The 20,828-nt window shown below is 47.3% G+C and overlaps 1 protein-coding gene across 1 annotated transcript in view; it reads left to right on the plus strand.

The window, feature by feature from the left end:
* The first annotated feature begins 502 nt into the window (after positions 1 to 502).
* The window catches only part of Ildr1 (immunoglobulin like domain containing receptor 1), a 37,288-nt gene continuing 16,962 nt past the window's right edge, over positions 503 to 20,828 (plus strand). The window contains exons 1-5 of the mRNA XM_075955400.1: positions 503 to 638; positions 13,681 to 13,851; positions 14,916 to 15,065; positions 19,762 to 19,881; positions 20,388 to 20,534. Of these exons, the coding sequence (XP_075811515.1) occupies positions 584 to 638; positions 13,681 to 13,851; positions 14,916 to 15,065; positions 19,762 to 19,881; positions 20,388 to 20,534 (643 nt within the window). The 5' untranslated portion in view covers positions 503 to 583. The remainder of the gene's footprint in view (positions 639 to 13,680; positions 13,852 to 14,915; positions 15,066 to 19,761; positions 19,882 to 20,387; positions 20,535 to 20,828) is intronic.

Below are 20,828 nucleotides of genomic sequence, written 5' to 3' on the forward strand. Positions count from 1 at the left end.
ATTATGTGTAAACATCAGAAATCTCTCTCTCTCTCTCTCTCTCTCTCTCTCTCTCTCTCTCTCTCTCTCTCTCTCTCTCTCTCTCTCTCTCCCTCCCTCCCTCCCTCCCTCCCTCCCTCCCTCTGTGTGTGTGTGTTGGGGGGGGGGGACACCAGGGGAAATACTCGGTAAGAAGTTATATCCACATAGTTCTAGAACTAGAAAGGAAGACTTGCAAAAGGTGAGAGTGACTTCGAACTTTGGGAAGCAGGTGACAAGTTTCTCTGCGCAGGCAGGCCGAGTGGCTAGAGGCTCCGTTTCCTGCCGAGGTGGATCACCTGTCAGGTAGCCTGCGACAGGTAGGGCGGAGGCTTGCGGTCCCCAAGCCTGGGCGGAGCAGGAAATCGCGACAGCCCAGGGCTGGGGCGGAGCCCCGAGAGCCTCAGGTGCGGGTGGGCTGGGCGGTACCTGTGGGGACCCTGGGGTCCTGCTGCGCTGCCAGACCCGTGGGCTCTTTGGAGATGCGCGTCCCGGGCCGGTGGCTGAAGAAGAAAGGCGCGGCTCCCCGAGACCCTTGAGCCTCAGCGGCTAGAGAGGGACCAGCATGGGCCGCGGGCTGCACGCACCTTGCCTGCTCCTCTTCACCTGGCTCCCAGCAGGTGAGCCCTGGAAAAAAAAATGGGTCCTTTTCTGGGCCGCGCGAGGCAGGAAGCCATTATTGCCTGGCTAGCAGAGCTGGTCACCCACAGGGCTGTGGAGTCCTGGGGCCGCAGCTCCGGTAGCGCTTGGCATAGGCGCCAGGCGGTGCAGGACCCGGATCGAGTATCTGCCCGGGGGAACCTGTTGTTTTTTTTTTCCTTTAGTAGCCCAGGGCCGTCCGAGACAGCTGTAACAGAAAAGAAACCTCCGTCTTTGGATTTCTCCTCCTACAGGTGTTAGACGCTTGAGGCTAAAACTGAATCATTGAAGCGAAACCCTCATTCTTGAACTTCCTAACACCACATTCCCCCCATCCCCTCCGTCCCCATTCCCAACCTCACACTGAACCTTGACCGCCGCCTCAATGTCCTACTTACTTTAAGGGTGTAGATACGGGACAACCATATTGGCCTAGAGTGAATTTATTTATTTATTTATTTATTTATTTATTTATTTATCTATCTATCTATTCTGGTCAAGTTAGATTGCTTCGTTAGTGTGTGAAGGGGTGTTGGGCGTAATTTCGAGTTTCTTTTACAGACACCCCCCCACACACACACACACTACTGTCGCCTGTCATTGTTCTACGTTTTGTGTCCACCTTTCTCCTTACTCTCCCCTCCCTTTAGGTGCCCAGTCGCCTGCTGTCCCAGCATCACCCTTTTGACTTCCACACTAAACCCCTCACTTGGGATTCGTGTGTTTTAAGGTATCTCTTGAAAACAGGACAGCGGTCCTGTGAGGGATGCAACATTGGAAAACAGGGTTAAGGGAAGGCTCTCTCGGCCCTGTTCACATTAGCACGCAGCTGTGACTCTGTAAACAAGAATTTTAATTTCCTTCGGACGTCCCACCCAGTTTTAAATCGACTTACTTTATCCCCTTGGGGAATAGCTGTCCCTTTTCCCCGGGCTGTCTGTGGAAGGCCGGCTCACAGTTTAATCACAGACCAATTGGAAGCTTGTATAACTTTTGAACGATCAGATGTATTATGGAGGCAGAGGCAGAGTTTCCTTTCTATGAGCTAATTAGAGAGTTGTTCAGATGTAACCAAATCTCACTCAAACTAGAGTCCACGAGAACTTAAGCCTAATGCCGAGAATAAAAGGAGGGAGGGTGGCAAAGGGCAGGGAACGGAGGGAAAAAATAGCCACATTCTGGAGGCACGCTGGCTTGCAACATCTTCTGCCAGGTGTAGATTTATTTGTCTGACACCAACAAGATGCCAGTGTTCACAGTGCACAAGAATCACATGAAACCTCACCTGAATTTGGGTGCACCAAACATCACCAGAACAGTTAACCAGCTTAGACCCTCAATGCAGATTTGTAAGATCTGTAAGAATCCTGGAGTCATCTACAGTCTTTTTTCCCGTGTGTCCATTCTTCTTCTCCAAGCCTGTGGTAGCTGGAGACAAAATTCCTCTTTGAGCTGCCTTAGGAAAATAGAGGTCTGCTTCTATCAGCCCCTGAGCATCCTGTTTCCCAGACAGGGACTTTTGACCTAGCAGTCTTCTGGACGGAATAGGAACACTTATCGATGAAGAATCCATCAGCGTATACACCCCGGTCCTTAACTCCTTAAACCACCAGCATGCTGTTGTTTTAAACTGTTCATTTAAAAAAAAATTAATGCAGACAATAGACATTTTCAAATATGGTCACTATATCCAAATAAATCTGAGAGTACATAGTTTGCTAACTGTATACAGCTTCAGAAAGTATGGCCCCAGCTCTCTGAGTCAGCCCCACGATGTTTGCCGCTAGGATCCTGAGACAGGACCATATTACAGGGTGTGGCGCCTGCCTTGGCCTTCCTTAAGTGGAAGTTGGCCTGTGTTTTTACGAAAGTATGGAAAGTGAAGTCTTCAGTGATTGTCAGGACTCACTTTCATTTCATACAAGAGAAACAGAGACCTCAGCACTCTGAGGGGAAATGGCTCCTGTGACAGATACCTGCTCCTGCAAATGCGGAGGGCCACGGGCAATACCGCAACCGCTGTCTCCCGTGGGTTTGTAGAGGTGACATCTGCTGGGTTTGGATGGCTGATGTTTGCGTGACTGAGGTGTTTAAGGCCTGCAGTAAACAGGGATAATAATGTACATTTCATAAGGCTTTTTTGTATAATCAAAATGGTTTTGAAGTACTTTATATACTGCTTGTACAAAATGAAGGAGGGCTTACTAAATACTGGCCATGGTGATAATGCTAGCTATGATTTGGACCCATGCGGAACTGTTTAAAGCGAAGCTTAAAGGCACTGACTCCTCCTTCCCCTCTGCCTGAGAAACTGAAGGTTATTGTAACAAAATAACTGAGGTAATCGAGTTGAAAAGAGGCTCATCTTGCCCACAGTCTTGGAGTTTTCGGTCCATGGTTGGTTGGCCTTGGTGATTTGGGCCTGTGCATTAAAATGGAAGTATGTGGTGGAAGAAGCTGCCTGCCTCCAGGTGGCTGGGAATAGAGGCAGAGAAACTGCATAGGGCCAGGGTCCCAGTATTCCCCCCTCCAGGGCACTTTTCCAATAACCTTCTGGTAGGCCCTGCCTATTAAAGGTTCTGCCACCTCCGAATGGTGCCAAACTGGAATCAGGTCTTTTACCCTTGGGCCTTTGGGTGACACTCTTAGCCCAAACTAGAGCAGAGACTAACTATGAAATTAGAATCCAGACTCCGCCTCTTCATAACTTTGGGTGAATTACTTCAGTTATTTTTGTCTAGAAAACGGGCGGATTAAATCCTTCCCACTACTGCTGCCCACACACGCAGCCAGGGCATCTCTTCTGGGTGCTTTACATTCAAGCACAGTGGCCCTAGTGTGGTATTCACTTCCCCAAGTCTTTACCTTTTTCCGTATTTTTAAACCAAACGTCACAAAGTGTCTCTTCAGATGCAGTATTTTGCAAAACAATGCTTATCAAAAGTCCTCCCACAACTTGCAGTTTCAGGGCATACATCTGTTACACAGGCAGCAACAGCACAGCAATGTGTGCGCACATGCAAAGCTCATAACGTAGGGACCAAAGGTTTGCAAAATCTGTTGCTGCATCAGATCAAATGATAATTAGCACGAAGTGTTATTGCTATCAAAACTCAGGCAGGACAATCCCCACATTCACACTAGGAATAGGAAACTCTGTTAAGTCTCTTTTCTGAAGACCATTCCAAATGGCGGTGCGTCTGTTGGAAAACCCTCTACTTGAGTGTGCTCCTTTGTGGTCTGTCAACTTGTTCCATTTTGGCTGTTTAAGAGAGCCAGCCCAACTGCCTGGTTAGCATCTGACTTTCCACAGATGAGAAGGGTAGGCCAGTGATAGAATTGTGAAGTCCCAGAGGAAGGCGCTGAGGTCAGGGAGTCTTGAGAAGTTCCCACCGCCGTGCTCTGAGTCTGGTAAAGATCATTTGCCAGCTGTGGGTTGCTTTGCTATTCTTTAAAGTCTTTCGTGTGTGTGTGTGTGTGTGTGTGTGTGTGTGTGTGTGTGTAGACATTTTTATCATATAAATAATATCTGAATTCTTGTTCCTTGTTGCAAAATATTAAGTAAGGCTAAAATAAGCACTTTAGCATCTGGTATTATTGGCTCCTAGCTTTGCTTGCTTTTGCCCCCTTTCAGAGTTTATTTCTGGAGTGAAAGTAACTTCCTTCCGATTCTAAAGGGGGAGTGTCCTTTGTGCTTTTGTAAAAGTTGTTTCGAGATAGGGTCTCTCTAAGCAGCCCTGACTGTCCTGAAACACTACACAAACTAGTCTGCCCTCCGGCTCACAGAGTTTCACCTGCCTCTGCCTCCAGAGCACCAGGATTAAAGGCCTGCGCCATCACTAGGCCCAGTCTGTAGAGGACTCGTATTACTTTACAGAAACCACCAGCTATCCAGCCATATTCTTACGCTCTGGAAAATCCGACAGCTGACGCATAAGGGACACAATCCTTAGACAAAGCAGCAGTGATTTCCCCTCGGTGCTGGAGGTGGAGAGCGGGACATACTTAGAGCTAGTGAGATCTTATAAACTCTCCAATATGGTGGATAGTGACGTGGGGCCTCTCGGGGTGAGATGGTTGTGTGTGGAGGTTAACTGCCTGCTTGGAACCTCCCGGTCCCCTTGAGGGGTCCTGAAACTCCTTCCAGAATTCCCATGCCCTGTTGTACACAAGGAGAAACCATTTCATCCCAGTCTAACCTCACTCCTCCCTGCCCCGCACCCCCCCACCCCCCCACCCCCCCACCCCCCCACCCCCCACCCCCCACCCCCCCACCCCCCATCCCCCCACCCCCCCACCCCCCACCCCCCCCACCCCCCACCCCCCATCCCCCCACCCCCCACCCCCCACCCCCCCACCCCCCACCCCCCCCACCCCCCACCCCCCATCCCCCCACCCCCCACCCCCCACCCCCCACCCCCCACCCCCCCACCCCCCACCCCCCACCCCCCGCGTTAGCACAGACTAGACGGCAGACATGGGAACTGGCAGGACTGCTTCTTCCCGTCCATGCGGTGAAGCAGGTTGGTTTGGTTTAGCTGAATCCTGAAACTGAGCACGTGACTTGCCCTCAGTGTCCGAATAGATGCCAATCAAACATCTAGCCCCAAACGCCATGCGGTGGAGTGAAATGTTCGGCAATTGGTGTCCCTTCTACCTGAATTCATTTTGGCAGCATACTCTGTTTTGTTTATGAAGTCCTTGGGAGAAATGAAATTGTGCCTTTTCAGAATTACGAAGATTCTCGCCTCTCTAGTTACTTATGGATTTTTTTTTCAGTTTTCAAATGTTGGTGGGTAAGACAGGGTCGAAGGATGGTAGTTTTGCTATTTTGTTCATTTCCCATTTTTAATCACCAGGTTCTGTTGCTTAGTTTCAGGCTTGTTTTTAATTCTAGGTGCCAGTACTCACACTAGGCCACTGTCAGCATCATCTCCTTGCCTCTTGGCCTGCTATCTCCTTACCATCAGCCACACTGCTCTCCCAGAATGACAGGCTAGCCTGCCCACATTAATCCTCTTCACCTTCACTGTAACGCCACTCAAGACCCTCTAATGTGAGGGCTCACCAATCGGCAGCCTTGTCTCTCCGCTGATAAGGGTATGGCCTAGCATACTCTGTTACAGCCATTCTTTTCTTTTGTATCAACTCTGACTTTATCTTATAAACTTTGTAGAAGTAAAAATTTAATCCTAAACTTAAAATTTATTCTGAGTAATTTACCCTATATTGAGTTAGTTTGTTTTTTTTTTTTTTCCAGCACACACATAGCGCATCATTTTATACAGGGTTCCTGTGCTGGCAAACAAAAGCAGCCATGGGCCTGGCCCCCAAGATTCTCATGCTCTGAGGAGAATACACATGGCTGCAGAGACAGAATTGTAACTAAGGCTGTAAAGCTGGTTAAGGCACCAGGAGAGCACGTAACGGTTGGATTCTTCCCAACCAGGAGGCCCTCTCTAAAAGACATGGGTGAGCTGAGGAACGATTCTCTGAAACCAAGGGAATGGCATGTGCCAGATCACCAGATAGGAGCTGCGGGGCTGAGGCAGGGAAAAAAAAGTCAGTGAGGCTGAGTGGAGAGAGCTACAGGTGTGGGGAGGATGAAGAAGCGGGGAGGGTCTGATACTAATGCTTTGTGGGTTACGGTGGGAAGGTGTGTGTGCGTGCGTGCATGTGTGTGTGCGTGCTTGTGTGAAGAGCAATGGAAAACTGTTGGAGGAACATAAGGAGTTTGAGTTGGGGGATGAACAGCACCATGGAATCCATACACTTGGGAACCACAGAGGTTTACTGTAACAACCAAGCTAAGGCAGGCTGGAGGTGGCCACAGTTTGTACCAAGAGGGTTGTGAAGAAGAACGGAGATCCCACGGGTATTTGAGAGCTAAGTAAACCCAATGTGGCAAGGTTGTATTGAATAACAAGGTAGAAAGAGACATTAAGGGTGGCTCCTGAGTTTTGGTCTTGCTCATTGGCTAAAACGGGAACATGAAAGAGGCCTAAGTTTGTACGGAAGGATGTTGATTTAGGAGTTGGGCTTGATTTAAAACTTGAAATACCAAAGAAGAGCCGAGCTGCTAGGAGCCTTTGGATACATGAATCTGCCAGTCCCTAGGTATGCAGTGGTAGGGGATGGCCTCAAAACTCTCTGGTGGATTCTGAGAACCTTGCCAAACTTGTTCACGGCAGGTTATTTTATCTGTGTGTTTTATTGTTTATTATTGAGTCCCCCCAAGAGGATGAATTCCAAGAGCACAGACCTTGTCTTCTGGAACAGTGTCTGGCTCAGAGTATGCATAACATAAACGCATGTGAGCATTCTGGTGGGGCCCACATTTGCATATACTCTGAGATTAGCATGTGGGGTCATGAATCACCAACCTGGGCAGATGACTTTGGGAAACCCCTGTTTGCCCCTCAAACAGGTCTTGTCCTTTCCCACTAGTAACCAAAGGAATGTGAAGTTCATGTTACCTGAGTGAGAACCTTTTTAAAAAATATTTTTTTCCACCTGGTAGATTTTCATCAGTTTTTTTTTTTTTAAACATTTTGAGTTTCCTCTTTTGGAGAGATTGTGGTAAAGCATAGTAATGTCATTTACTGTTTATGGGACTATAACTTTAATTTCTGAAATAGTTATTAAAATATAAGAGGCTCATTCCCATTGGCAGCGCTAACACTGTGGAATAAAAATGTGCAGGTTAGGTAATCATTACAATATCCATTTCAGCAATTCATCATCATTGTCTCTAACAGTGAAAAATCAAAAGCGACCCAAACTCCCAAATCAACATTTTATTATATAAAAGTTTGTAATCAATTATATGTCACAGAGTGAGTTTCATGCTGTCACTGGGAACAAATAGATCTGTATATACTTATATAGAATGTGTCAGTCATCTGAAGCTAAAACAAAGTTGCTAATCAATGTATATATACTTCATCTAAGAAAGTAAGGGAAGGATATGGAAGGATGAACACCAGACTCTCCACAGTGACAACTCCCTGGAGTGACATTAAAGGCCAGCAGCCGAGAGGAACATTTTTGCTTTTACTCATTGTATTGTCTGGAGCTCCTTGTTTATTTTATATTAATAAACAAAAAAGGAAAAAAGTTTCTATGAACAATGAATAAATTTATAAATATCTTTTAAAATTCTAAAACTTTTTTCTTTAAAGTTTTACTTTTATTTGTGTGTCTGTATGTATATGCTCCTGTGTGTCTGGGTACCAGTAGGGGCCAGAAGAGGGTATCCAACCCCCCGGATCTAGAGGTACAAGTGTCATGAGTTACCCAAAGTGCATGCTGGGAACTAAACTCTGAGCCTCTGGGCAAGCTCTTCCCCCACTGAGCCACCTCTCTAGCCTGAGAGTATTACTTAAATGGTTAAATTTCAACCATTTTTGAAAACTTATCTGGAAAATGGGGTGGAGTAATAAGAACAGTGCAGAGTTTGGAATTTTAGGGGGTTTCATTGCTCAGCAATTAAGAGCACTGCCTGCTCTTCCAAAAATGTCCTGTGTTCAATTCCCAGCAACCACATGGTGGCTCACAACCATCTGTAATGAGATCTGGAGCCCTCTTGAGGAAGAGACCTGGTCAGTCATCCTTGTCAAGTTAGATCATGAAACCCCGATATGGAGAAGTTCAACAGAACCACCTTATACGGGCTGCCCATGTATACTTCAGCATTACCAGGGCATAAATTTCATTTTCATTCATTTTAAATGTACCGCTGTGGTTTGCTAGCAGTATGCCAGTTTAGGCCATTCCTTGGAGGATTGTCTCAACTGATAAACGTGAAAATCATTAAATAAAATAAAAGAATATCTATTTGTCTTCTTTTCCTTCAAAGGTAGAATGAGATAATGTGTGATTAAACACCGCGTTTGACAAAACAGGGGATTCTCTGTCTCTTAAGGGGTCCTCATAGAGGCCTGTGCTTAGCTCCCCTCCCCCAGCCCAGCTTGCCATGCATGGGCATAATTCCGCCCCCTCCCACTTTTTGCTCACCCACAGTTCTCTCCCAGTGTCCTCTGTTCCTTCTTGTCCATCGCTCATTGCTGGCCCCTTTCCTTTAACTTCTCTCATATTTGTTCTGTTATCTAAGGGAATGTAGCTAGTGCTGATGGTAAATAGACTTGAGGCGATAGCTTGTTCTGATACTATTGAACCTGTGTGCTTTTTGTTAACCCACAGAGTCGAGCTGAAGTGTCTGGGTATTTGCAAACCCTCAACAGGCCAAACTCCCATCACCAGGGCACCAGGCCCCTTCCTCCTCAGCTGGCCTCTGTGTCTCTGTCTACCACCATGTGTGGGTCACCTTTGCTTTGCTATAGCAAGAGAAACTCAGCTTGGGGAGGGAAAGGATTTGTCTTGACTCACAATCTTGGAGGCTTCAGTTGATGGTTACTTTTGGGGCTGTGTTGAGTATGTGGTGGAGCCGAATAACTGACCTCATGGCAACCAGGTGATTCAGAAGAGAGGAAGGCCAGCTTCCCAGTGCCGGTCCTCTTTCATAACATGGTACCGTAGTAGAAAACCTTGCTTAAGTCCCATTCTCAGAGGTTTCACCATCTTGGGACACAGCCTTTAGCACATGGGCCCTTTGGGACATCCCAAGTAAAAACTATAGCTTAGGTCCTCTGCGCAGAACTTTATATGTGACAGAAGGGGAAATACCATCTAGTTATCTCCCATACCAAAAAGTAGTCTTGATTCAAAGAAAAAGCTGTCACCTACATCTCTATCCTGTAAGGATAGCATCGTCTAGAAACTGTAACCTCTTTTCCCATCCTACACTACACTAAAGTAAGAAATATGCTAGGTTCTGTGTGCACTTGGGAATCGATGGCATTTGGCTGGTGAGAGACTGCACCTTCATTGGTCTGCTTTCCTTCTACTTTACCATAGGATGCCAGTCCCCTCTTGGCACAGCAAAATGGTCTCGGAAAGTACCTGATGGCGGGAAATGAAGAATCCCCTTCTCCTTCCCTCCTTCCCATGCGTTCTCGTAGCTCGTCTGAAGTTTCCACTCTGCCCTTAAATGACAGGTCTCTCTGCTCCCTTCCTCTTTCACAGAAGAGGCAAACTCTGAATGGGTTTGGGAGCTAGAAAACACACAGTCCCCTAACTACTTTTACAAAGCGGAGGCTATCGCGATAGCTTACATTTGAACAATTTCAATTCTTTCGAGATAATTTTTTTCCCATTCTGACCTTAGTTGATCTTACCCTCTTAATTTAGATGAAATACATGCAAAGGACACAGCTAATGGACAAGATTTGTTGAATGTCTACTATGTGCCAGGCTCTTTACATATTGGGGATATTCATTATTCTCCCTATTATGAGACAGATATTCCCATTGTCTGATTTCCCATAGCTTGGAAATCACTCAACAGGTCTTTAGGATGGGGAGAGGGTGTTAGGTTTAGAATGTAGGCCACCAGACCCTAGACTTTAAAGTTTTCAAGAGAAAATATTAGAGACAGCTTGGGCATTAGGCAACAGTCAGACTGGGCATAGGAAGGGTCCCAAGATTAAAGGGAAGTCAAGAATTTGAAAACTTTTAGTGCTGAGTTTGAAAGAACAGACAGGTGCCCAGGTCATTCATAATCAAGGCATTTCTCATTTGAATGAACTTTTCTGCCCAGATTCTTCTGGCATTCAGGTCTCTTCCTAAAAATTCTATGGACTGAGTACCATGAATGTCCAGTGTGGTTTTTTGTACAGAGTAAAGGTTAGAAGCTAAAGGAAAAAAAAAAAAGATGGGACAATTTTGCATTTGAGATGGGCTAATTGCTACTTCCTTTTTCTCCCAATCTGAAAAATCCTGCTGCTTCTGAGAGTCCGGTGTCCGACATCCACTTGTTTAAGGAGCATTGTAATTTTGAGTTTGATTGCATTGCTGACATTTAATAAATTAGATTTGTACTGCTAGGTTCATGGGTCTTGGTTTACACCGCTGAACGTTGGTCCACGTGAAGGAGTAGAGCTTATTCCTACTATGGAGTGGGGTGTTAGGAGCATCACTTGGTGCATAGTAGAGTCTGAAGACCAGCAGCAAGCAGACAGAGGTCCAAAAGTGTTCGGGTACCTCCTCTCTCTGCACCTCACCACCAACCCTGGGTATGTTTGGCAGAGCAGAGGTGATGCCGTGTGATCCATACAGAGTGCTGTGGGGTCGGTAGACCTCAGGAGGAAGCTCAGATGAGAACTCAGAACCTCCAAAGAGTTGAAGATTCACATGAGGGATGAAATGACAGAGAGGCTGAGTCCCCAGGCAGCAAAGCCGGTACTGACGTTGGTAAAGGTGACTTGGTCACTTTAGCTATGACTTACTCATAATAGCGGCATTCATGTAAGAGGAGCTAGGTATGCATTTGATAATCAAGGCCATCACCCCAGATCCCATTCTCTCACCTCTGAGGGATGAGAGTCGGCAGACTTCAAAGTCACAGAGCACCAAATTCCCTTTCCTGACCCTCAGCAACCACATTCTCCTCTTTCAAGTGCTCCATCTTTGCACAAAAGCTGACTGGAATTTGAGTAAGCTATCCAGACCAAATTACTTTTCAGCCAAATAGAGAACACATGAGTTAGGGATTGCGGTGCCTCTTCTAACTAAAGGAGAACTCGGAGGAACAGCAAGAACACAGCAGAGGGAGAGAATCGTGATTCTTAGCCCCTTAAGGTGACTGCAGGCCAGTCACATGTCCACGTCCATGTAAAGCCATGCAGCGCGTCTCCTCCCGGGATCCCATTTATTGTTAAAAAGAAAATATCCAAAGGTGCCATGTGAAGCAAAGGTTTTGTTTAGAACAAAATGGTTTTTCTATATATCCCAGCCAGTGTGTGTGGTGGTTGGTATTCTGGGGTGTCTTTGAAGGTGCTGCCAGCAGGGTTTAAGAGGAGAAAAGACCCACCCTGATTGTGGGTGGTGCCTTTATGTGGGCTGCTGTTCCAGACAGAATACAAAGGTGAAAGCTAGGGAACACCGGCATTTACCTTTCTCTGCTTCCTGGTCTCGCAGACACATGAGGAGCACCACCCAGTGCTCCCAACCCCAAGAGCACTGTCCCCTGCCATGAGGGGACTGTGCCCGCAAGCTGCAAGCTGAAATAAAGCCTTTCTTAAGCTGCATTTGTGGGGCACTTGGTCTCAGCAGTGAGAAAACACACATCGATGAACAGAAGAAGCCGGTGTTGGCGAGGGCGCTCACTGTCAACCTCTTCTCTCGTAGCTGTGTCCAAGCTGTGATAGGGAAAGCTGCAAAGACAGTTTGGGGCTGTTCAGGGAGGGAAAGGCAAGACATAGAAATAAAAACTCATTACTTCTGTCCTTTCTGTGACTAAAGACCTAGTAAGATATTTAGGGGGAAAATGGCTCACAGTTTAAGAACGACAGAGTGCGTCAGGATGGGGATACATGGAGAGGTATGGGAGGCAACTGTCCACATTTTGTTCCCAGCCCAGAGTGGAGAGTAGGTAGGCGGTAAGGCTGGCCTATACACCTTTAAGGCCCTCCTACTAGTAACCCACTTCCTCTAGCAAAGCTCCACCTAAGGGTTTCAGAGTCTTCCAGAACAGGACCATTCCCTGCAGACCAAGTGACATAAACTCAGCCATGAGTACCATTGCTGGCCCCCTGCCTCCCCTGAAGAAGAGCTCCTTGTTAGGCAATCTAACAATCCGAGCATCCCAAGATGCTGCCTAGGGATAGTTCTCTGACCATGCCACTATTTCGTCAGGTGCTTCTGTGTTGCCTAGCTCCTCAGCAAAACATGGGGAGCTTGAAGTAGGCCTGATGGTTTCAGAGCTCTAAGAGGAATTTTACAAAAGAAAAAAGGGGGAGCTCCTAATTCCATCAAGGCTTTCTTGATATTTTCTGGGACACTTGCTATTTCGTTTTCTCTGTGCTGATGCTGTTCACGGGTGCAGCTCAGTGTCCACTGCTTGCTATGTCCTCAGTCATCTATCCAACCGCGGCCATGTGACAGGCATAGTAGCCAGGGATTGTATTTGAAGAGTGGGGGGCAAATCCAGGCGTCTTCTCAGAGCCTCTATATCCAAGCAGGGAGGTGCTCTCTGCCCACAGGGCAGGGCACTTTGAGGAAGGCAGGAGAGACCTTCTCTCAGCCTTACTGACTCTAAGACTTCCAAGGAAAACAGTGGAGTGGGGGCAGTCCAGCCTGAGAGTGCCGCAGCTGTGAAGATCGGGAGGTGGGAGTAATTCCAGTCCTGAGGAATTAAGTTCAGCGTGGCTGAGGCCTGTGTGAACTGGGACATGAAGTGAGAGGCAGCTGGGAAAGGCAGGTTGACCAACTCATCTTTGGGGCCAGAGGATGGAGTTTGAAATGAGAAACCATTTTTTTCTCTCTTTTCTTCCTTCCTTTCTTTCTTTCTTCCTGCCTTCCCTTTTCCTTCATTCCTTTCTTCCTTCCTCCCACCCTCCTTCCCTCTTTTCTTCCTTTCCTCCCTCCCTTCCTTTCTTCCTTTTCTAAGACAGGGTCTCACTCTTGAGACCAGGCTGGCCTCAACCTCAAAGATCCACCTGACTATGCATCGTGAGTGCTGGGATTTAAAGGCTGTGCTACCTGAGCCTGGCCACTTTTAGAAGAGAAGGACGGAAGGAACAGAAGAAAACTGGTTGTAGCAGGGTCACTGCACTATAACTTCAGCCTTATTTTAATACAGTTCTTTTATTGTTGTGTGTGTGGGGTGGTTATTGCTGGATGGATGTTGGTGTGTCAATAGACTGAATTTTGGGAGTTTTTGTCAGTCTTTTCCCCTTTGCTTCCTCTGGGATGAAGGTGGCGGGTGAAGAGTTGCGGGGGGGGGGGGGGGGGGGGGGCGGGGTCCTTCTGTTTACTGCTCAGCAGGAGCCTGTGTATTTGAGCTGCCAGGCAGAGGTGGGCAGGAGGGCAGGGGCTGTGCTTCTTTTGTTCATTTGCATGGCTTTTATTACTCAGGAACAGAAGTAGGTCACCTTTAGCATTGTCTCCGGCTCTTGCCTTCAGGGTGCCTGTCCTTGCTGGTCACAGTTCAGCACACAGAACGCTATGTCACCCTGTTTGCCTCCATCACCCTCAAATGTGACTACACCACCTCTGCTCAGCTGCAGGACGTGGTAGTGACATGGCGCTTCAAGTCCTTCTGCAAGGACCCCATCTTCGACTACTTCTCCGCCTGTGAGTACCCCGATTCTTGTTCTGTCCGAGGTTCCCAGGCATCTGTAAGCTATAATCAGGGTTTAGGAATAGATCACAAATTGTCAGCGTGAGAAGAAGCTACTACGACCTCATCCATTTCTCAGATAAACTGAGCCCAAGTTCCGCAAGAGGTTGTCCCAGGGCCAATGTTAGTTTGTTTGTCCCATGTTGCTCTAAAAACATTTTAAACAGCTCAGACACAAAAGATCTAGCATGTCCTTCCTTCTGAGCACTCATTCAAACCAGTCCTGAGCCCTGTGGCAGGCAGCTCAAGCCAGTGGCCATGGTTTGGAAGATCCCTGCCCACTCCCTCGGGTTGAGTAAGGTAGAGCTCCCTGCCTCCACACAGCCTATTCACCTCAGGCATATCTGATCACTGCGATATGCTGCGCCTTCAAGTCAGCCAAGTCCTGCTTCTCAATGACAACCCATCCATTCTTGTCACCTGTTGTGCCAGGAGCTCCTTCCCAGAGCCCATTTCTAACTTCCCTGGAGCACCAGAGGAACCTGGAGTCCCACAGGCAGCCTGAGGTGTTTAGAGACTTAGGAAGTTTGAGAGTACCAGGAGAGACCCTGTGGAGGGCGGGGGAAGGAAGTGGAAATAAACAAAGGGAGGAAGGCATGGTTGCATGCTTCCTGTAGCTCTGGGGCTAAGACCTTACAGGAGGGCTGGACCGAGCCTCCAAAGCTCTCTGAATCTCCCCATTTAGTCTGCATTGTCATCTTGTGGGTTCTTCTTAAACACTTGAGTTAAGTGACAAGGGAGAGTAGGGTGGTAAGCAATGGTCCCCTGGAAGATTTAACAGCTTTTGAGTTCTCTACTGTGAAGGTTGGTGATTGAACCCCCATTGGAACAGAAACCGGGGGCAGGAGGGGCCACGTTGTAAATGAACCAAGGGAAGTTGGTAAGGAGACAGGGCATGCAGACAGGCTTTGGAAATGATGGCTGTCAAGGTTCTTTGGAGTCTTGTTGATGGGAGTGGAGTTCCTGTGAGTCTACTCCAGACCTGCAGAATCTGAAGGACTTGGTCCTCTCTTCTCAGCATACCAGGCCGCTTTATCCCTGGGCCAGGACCCTTCCAATGACTGTAGCGACAATCAGAGGGAAGTTCGCATCGTGGCCCAGCGGCGGGGGCAGAGTGAGCCGGTGCTGGGGGTGGATTACCGGCAGCGCAAGATCACCATCCAGAACCGTGAGTGGGGGAGTATGGGGGAGGTAGCAGGGGAACTAGCCCTTGAGGAGGCAGAGCCGGGCTTGGCAGGCTGAGTCAGCACGGGATTCCCCAAGATCTTCTGGGGCCTGATGACTGACTTGGTCACTGGGCTGTTTGAAGCAAGTGCCAGATTCTTAGAATGTGTTCCACCATCTGAAGCTGCTTCCCTGGAACTTGGCCTGTGGACCAGAGGATGTTCCTCAGCCTTGGTTAAATAAAGGTCAGGGTGTCATTGATTCGTTTCCTGAGACTCAGGCTAAGATTCACATCCGCTTCTTTGATGTTTTTTCCAAATCGCTATCTGGACTCACTCACACACCAAGTCCCTGAGGTCCCCTTGGCCACTCTTGATGCCTGTACCAAAAACATGAGCTTGAGGGCAAGTGGATCCTTTGAGACGGCTGCGGTCCCTGGATAGAGGAAGCAGCAGGGGCTTGGACACAAGCCTGGATAAGAGTCGCAGTGATTCCCCTCACAAGCCTAGCTACAGGCAGCGGGTTGGCCATTTTCTCTGCCTCTTCCTTCTCATCGGAGAGAGAGCCACACTGCAGTAAATATCACATGCATTGTCTGGGAGCTGGGTCTAAAGCAGGCTCCTTCTTTGCACCCGGTACAGGAAGCAGCCCCCACAGCCCTGGGGCCACAACCACACTCAGGCCTGGTGACTGCTCTGCTCTTGGAAATGAAATTGAGCAAGCCCCTTCACGTTTTGGTTTGTTTTTGACTGGGTTTCTATTAAGGGGGACTGACTGTAGAGTCCATGTCGCAGAGGATCATGACATAGTGTCTGAAATTCACCTGTACAACAGTTCCTAAGGGATGGACCCACGTCATCTAGTCAGGATGCTTTTATGTAGTGAAGAATTGGCTAGGGCCCCCCATGTTTGTAGCCTATCATCTTGGATTACTGTGTAGTTAAAATGACAGAACTCAGAGACTGTTTCAGTGAACTTTACATGCTGTGTTTTAAAAAAATTGGGGGATGGAGCGAGAACTCAGCAGTTAACACTAGCTGTTCTTTCAGAGGACCCAGGTTCGATTCCTAGCACTTACATAGTTGCTCACAACTGTCTGTAACTCTACTTCCAGGGCATCTGATACCTTCTTTTGGCTTACTGGGCACCAGGCATGTATGTGGTGCACAGACATATGTAGCAAAACACACCTATATGCATAAAATATATATTAATATACATAAAAATAAATAAACAAGCAAACATTTAAAAATTTAAAAGGAAAAAGTATTTGTGGGGCTGGAGAGTTCAGTGTTTAACAGAACTCATTGCTCTTCCAGAGAACCCAAATTTGGTTCCCAGTACTCGCTTCAAGCAGCTCGCAGCCACCTTCAGCTCCAGTCCCATGGGGTCCAATGCACTCTTCTGGCCTCTGCAGCACTGCACCGACATGCACAAAACCAGACACACGCGTGAGCACACACACACAGTCAAATAAAAATAATATAAGTAAATCTTTTTTTTAAATTGCTGGCCATAAGGAATTTCTCCACATAACCACATAAAATCAAACAGTGAGAGAATTGGTGACTATTTTATGACCATTTAAAGGGCCAGTTTAACCTTGCTTCTAAGTTTGTAATCCTTAAATATGCAGGATCTTTTTCACACGTGTCCTCTGATTTCCCCAAGGTAACCTGTGACTCTTAGCCTAGGGACCACCTGCATTTGCCTCAGTCTCCATGTGTGTCCTCAGAGACTTGGCTCGCTCTACTTTCTCAGAATTGGCTCTCCTCTGACTCCTGATCTCACATACTTAATTAGCCGGTTTCCTTTAGCGTTTCTGAAGGATGAGAAGTCCCCGTGGAGAGTCTGGAGGCCGACTCTGCTCTTCTGTGTGTGTCTAGTTCTGAGTAGTCCCTCTCACTACCTCTCCTCCTGACCACTTTTGGCTCATACGCCATTTTGTTCTCACTCCTAAGGGAAAGCAGTATTTCCCCAGGGTTTATTTCTACCTCCAGGCTCATCCTGACTTCTCAGAATCCTTGTTTTCTGACACTTTCTCGTCTGAGTTTCCATCAATCAATCGAGAGGACCCTGCCAAACAAGGTCATGGCTTGGGGAACATATTAACATCTTTGCCAAATAAGGTCACGGTTCGTGTAACATATTGACATATCTGAATAGCCTCTCCGTGCTGGCGATCCTCAGAGACACTTTAGGAAGGTCGGGTCAGATGAGAACGTTCATCATTCCTCCCAGTCTGGGGGTGGAGGGAAAGAGGTAGCTTTAGAAAATCATGAGGGAAAAAAGCTTCACAAGGATTGACGTAAAAGAGAAGGAAACAGAAGTCAGGGCTCGCTCCGGTCTTGCATGACCTCACGTTTTTGTTTCAGTTCCTCAGGAGGTATTTCTTGACAAACAGACAATGAAGAATTGCAGATTTGATCATTGCCTGTGCAAGCCGGTAATGCTGAGGGCTGATCTCTGCAGTTTCTGAGAGAAGCCAGCAGACCATCACTTTGGGGTGCTGCTTTGGGGCTCTGATTGACTTTTAGACCGGCCAGGACAGAGGGGCTGGCTCCTCTTGAATGTTCCTACAGGTTGTAACTTAATAATTTGAGCCACAGGGTTTCAGTGAACATTGGTCATATTTGCTTAATTTTTAAGTGTATGTTAACCATTGGTTGCTCTTAATCAGGTCACGGTGGGGCATCAGGTACTCAAAGGAACACAGATTCTTTTTTGGGGTACTACTCTGAAAATGCTGGGCATATTTTCTATGCTCATTCAAGGTCATTGCACAAGCTTTCCCTTCAAGCACCTACTTGTTCCTCTTGGACTGGGGAAGGGTCTAGGCTGTGAAGTTTTACAGCCATTTTGGAGAAAATATCAGGGCTCAGTGTTTCAAAGCTCCAGTCCGAGGCAGAGTTATGGCATGAACCTATGCCAAGCACTGTCTCTGTGTGTTTGCCACTCCCTTAACCCTCTCTACCTTCAGTTCCCTTATCTGAAATATAGCTAAGTAATCATACCCACGTCTCAGCTGGTGTTCCATTTGATTGCAAATAAGTAGAAACCAGAGATATTAGTACTGTAAGCAAAAGGAAGCTTGTTTCGATCTCATGTATAAAATCAGAAACACACAGCCCAGGCCTAGGGTGGTGGCTGCATTCCATTAAATTTGGGGTGGGGCCCAAGTTCATTTGTCCTGACTCAGATTGTCATCTTTTTTCTAGACGTATTGGTCCATTATTTGTTTCTAAAATGAAAGGCCCATGCCTGGGTAACTTGCAAAGAAAAGAGGTTTATTTAGCTCACCACTCAGGGTGTTGAAAGTCCAAGAGTAGATGGTGCCACTGGTTTGGCCTTGTGAAGGGGTGTGACAGGGTTACCAGGAAAACAGTATTATTATAAAAGTGGTTACAAGGAGAGCCCCAGGGGGCTACAGGAGACCAGTGAGCAGAAAGAACCATTCTTGTTCTTCTGTAACAACCCGTTTTGTTGTGAACCTACTGGGGAGATGTAAGAATGACTTTAATCTTCTCTCAGGACAGTTCATCCAAGTGACCTAATGACTGTTCTGATCTCCATCCCTTAAAGATTCCACTGCCTTCCGACAAGGCCACGCTGAGGCTAAGCTTCCTATACATGAAGCTTTGGGACACACATTCAAACCGTACCCGGTCTGTAGCACCCAGGGAGCAACATAGAAGAGATGAAGAAGAAAGGGAAGACTGTTCACATGCTATCTTAAGGAAGTTCCTGCAACTCTCCTGCATGCATTCCGTTAATCAGAATTGCGTCACTTAGAAGAGGGGATGGGAAATCCTGACTTTATTCTAGGTGATCCCTGACTTAGTCTATTTTATCATGCTATACTATGCTCTATTCTATTCTGCTCTTAGTCTACTTTATACTCCATTATAAAAGAGGACATAAAACTGGGTAATTATAATCAGTGGAAATGCATTGGCTTATGTTTATAGAGGTCGAGAAGTCTGGTAAGGGTCTTACTGCTACACCATTATACAGCAATAGAAGACAGGGTTTTGTTCTGTAGCTCTGGCTATCCTAGAACTTGTTATTGAGACCAGTAGACCAGGCTCATGTGGAACTCATAGAGATACACATGGCTATGCTTCCCAAATCCTGGTGTAAAGGTGTGTGCTACCACACCCAGCCAAGTGCACCCTTTTTAATGGCTCCAGCCTACCTACCCACGCACCCATGAGGATAGAGCCCTCATAGCTCATTCTGCTTTTCAATCCCCCCCCCAAAGTGTTTGATTAAACTTCCACACAGTCCACCCAGGTCTTAATCTCTTAGTACTAATAGAATCACAGTTTTAGTTGAGCAGTTCTAAAGGGGGCAAGGGTACTCTTCCTTCAACTACAGCAGCTGTAGGCATACCCATCAATTCCACGATCCTGCAAGAAGGGAACAAATCAGGGGGGACAACTGGGACTCTCTCCCTCCCCCACATACAAGCATATGAAGTGGGAATTAAATGAGATGATGTATCCAGATCTTTATAAACTCCTTGTGGGGTTTGATGGCGAGTTTTTCCATCATCCTCATCTTCGGGAACAAAGGAAGGTCTGAGGAAGGGTCTGGGACCTCTTTCTCATCAACCACAGGCCTTCTTAGGAATGACAGTTCTGAGGTCCCACAGCTACCATGCCCCGGTAACTGGCGCTTTTCCTCTCCTTCCTACATAGGAGCGGACCTTGTGATTAATGAAGTGATGTGGTGGGATCATGGAGTATACTATTGCACCATTGAGGCTCCAGGAGACACTTCAGGAGACCCGGATAAGGAGGTGAAGCTCATTGTCCTGCGTAAGTGCTGCTGGCGCCCTCTCGGGCCACCCATCAGTGTACACCCCTGCACACCCGTGCAGAAGCACCTACCAATTGCAGCAAAGCCAGAAGCAAACAGGTCTGTGTTACTTTCATTGGACTGGGACCCTCTAACGGTCTCTTACTAGAGCGAAACCTTTCTACCAGTGTATCACTAGAACTCAAGCTCTAGGTCAATGGCTGGATTTACTAAGGTCTAGAACATTGTTTCTCAACCTATGGGTCACTACCCCTCTGGGGTCGAAAGACCCTGTCATGGGGGTTGCCTCAGACTATCAGAAAACACCAAGAGTTACATCAGGACTCATAACAGTAGCAAAAAATTACAGTTATGCAGTAGCAACCAAAATAATTTTATGATTAAGGGTCACCACACATGAGGTATTAAAGGGTCGCAGCCTTGGGAAGGTTGAGAAGCACTGGTTGGAGTAGAGGCATCCCTTTGAAGATTTAGTTCAGCCCCCTTTGGCTTCTCTCCACTGTAGATTGGCTGACAGTGATCTTCATCATCCTTGGAGCCCTCCTTCTCCTGCTGCTGATTGGTGTGTGCTGGTGCCAGTGCTGTCCTCAGTATTGCTGCTGCTACATCCGCTGCCCCTGCTGTCCTACCGTCTGTTGCTGCCCCGAGGAAGGTGAGAGAACACGAGGAGCAGTGGGTTGGGCATGATGAGACACGTGCCCGAGGCCCCAAGCAGATAGGTTGACCTTTCTCAGGTCAAAGTTCCTGGTCGTTCCAGGATCTCCTTCATACCTTCCTCCTTCGCAGGTTCAGAAGACATGAGCATCAGCCCTGAGAATGATGCTCAGGAATGCTCTAAAGTCACAGGGAAGGTGACTGATAGCAGGATTTCTACCTGTGAAACTCTTTTCTTAGTATGCAGATGGAGTCAGACCAACAGATTTGAATGAAAGCTTGTGTGTGTGTG

Source organism: Microtus pennsylvanicus, chromosome 1 (genome assembly GCF_037038515.1).
Source record: "Microtus pennsylvanicus isolate mMicPen1 chromosome 1, mMicPen1.hap1, whole genome shotgun sequence".
In the NCBI taxonomy this organism is placed as follows: Eukaryota; Metazoa; Chordata; class Mammalia; order Rodentia; family Cricetidae; genus Microtus; species Microtus pennsylvanicus.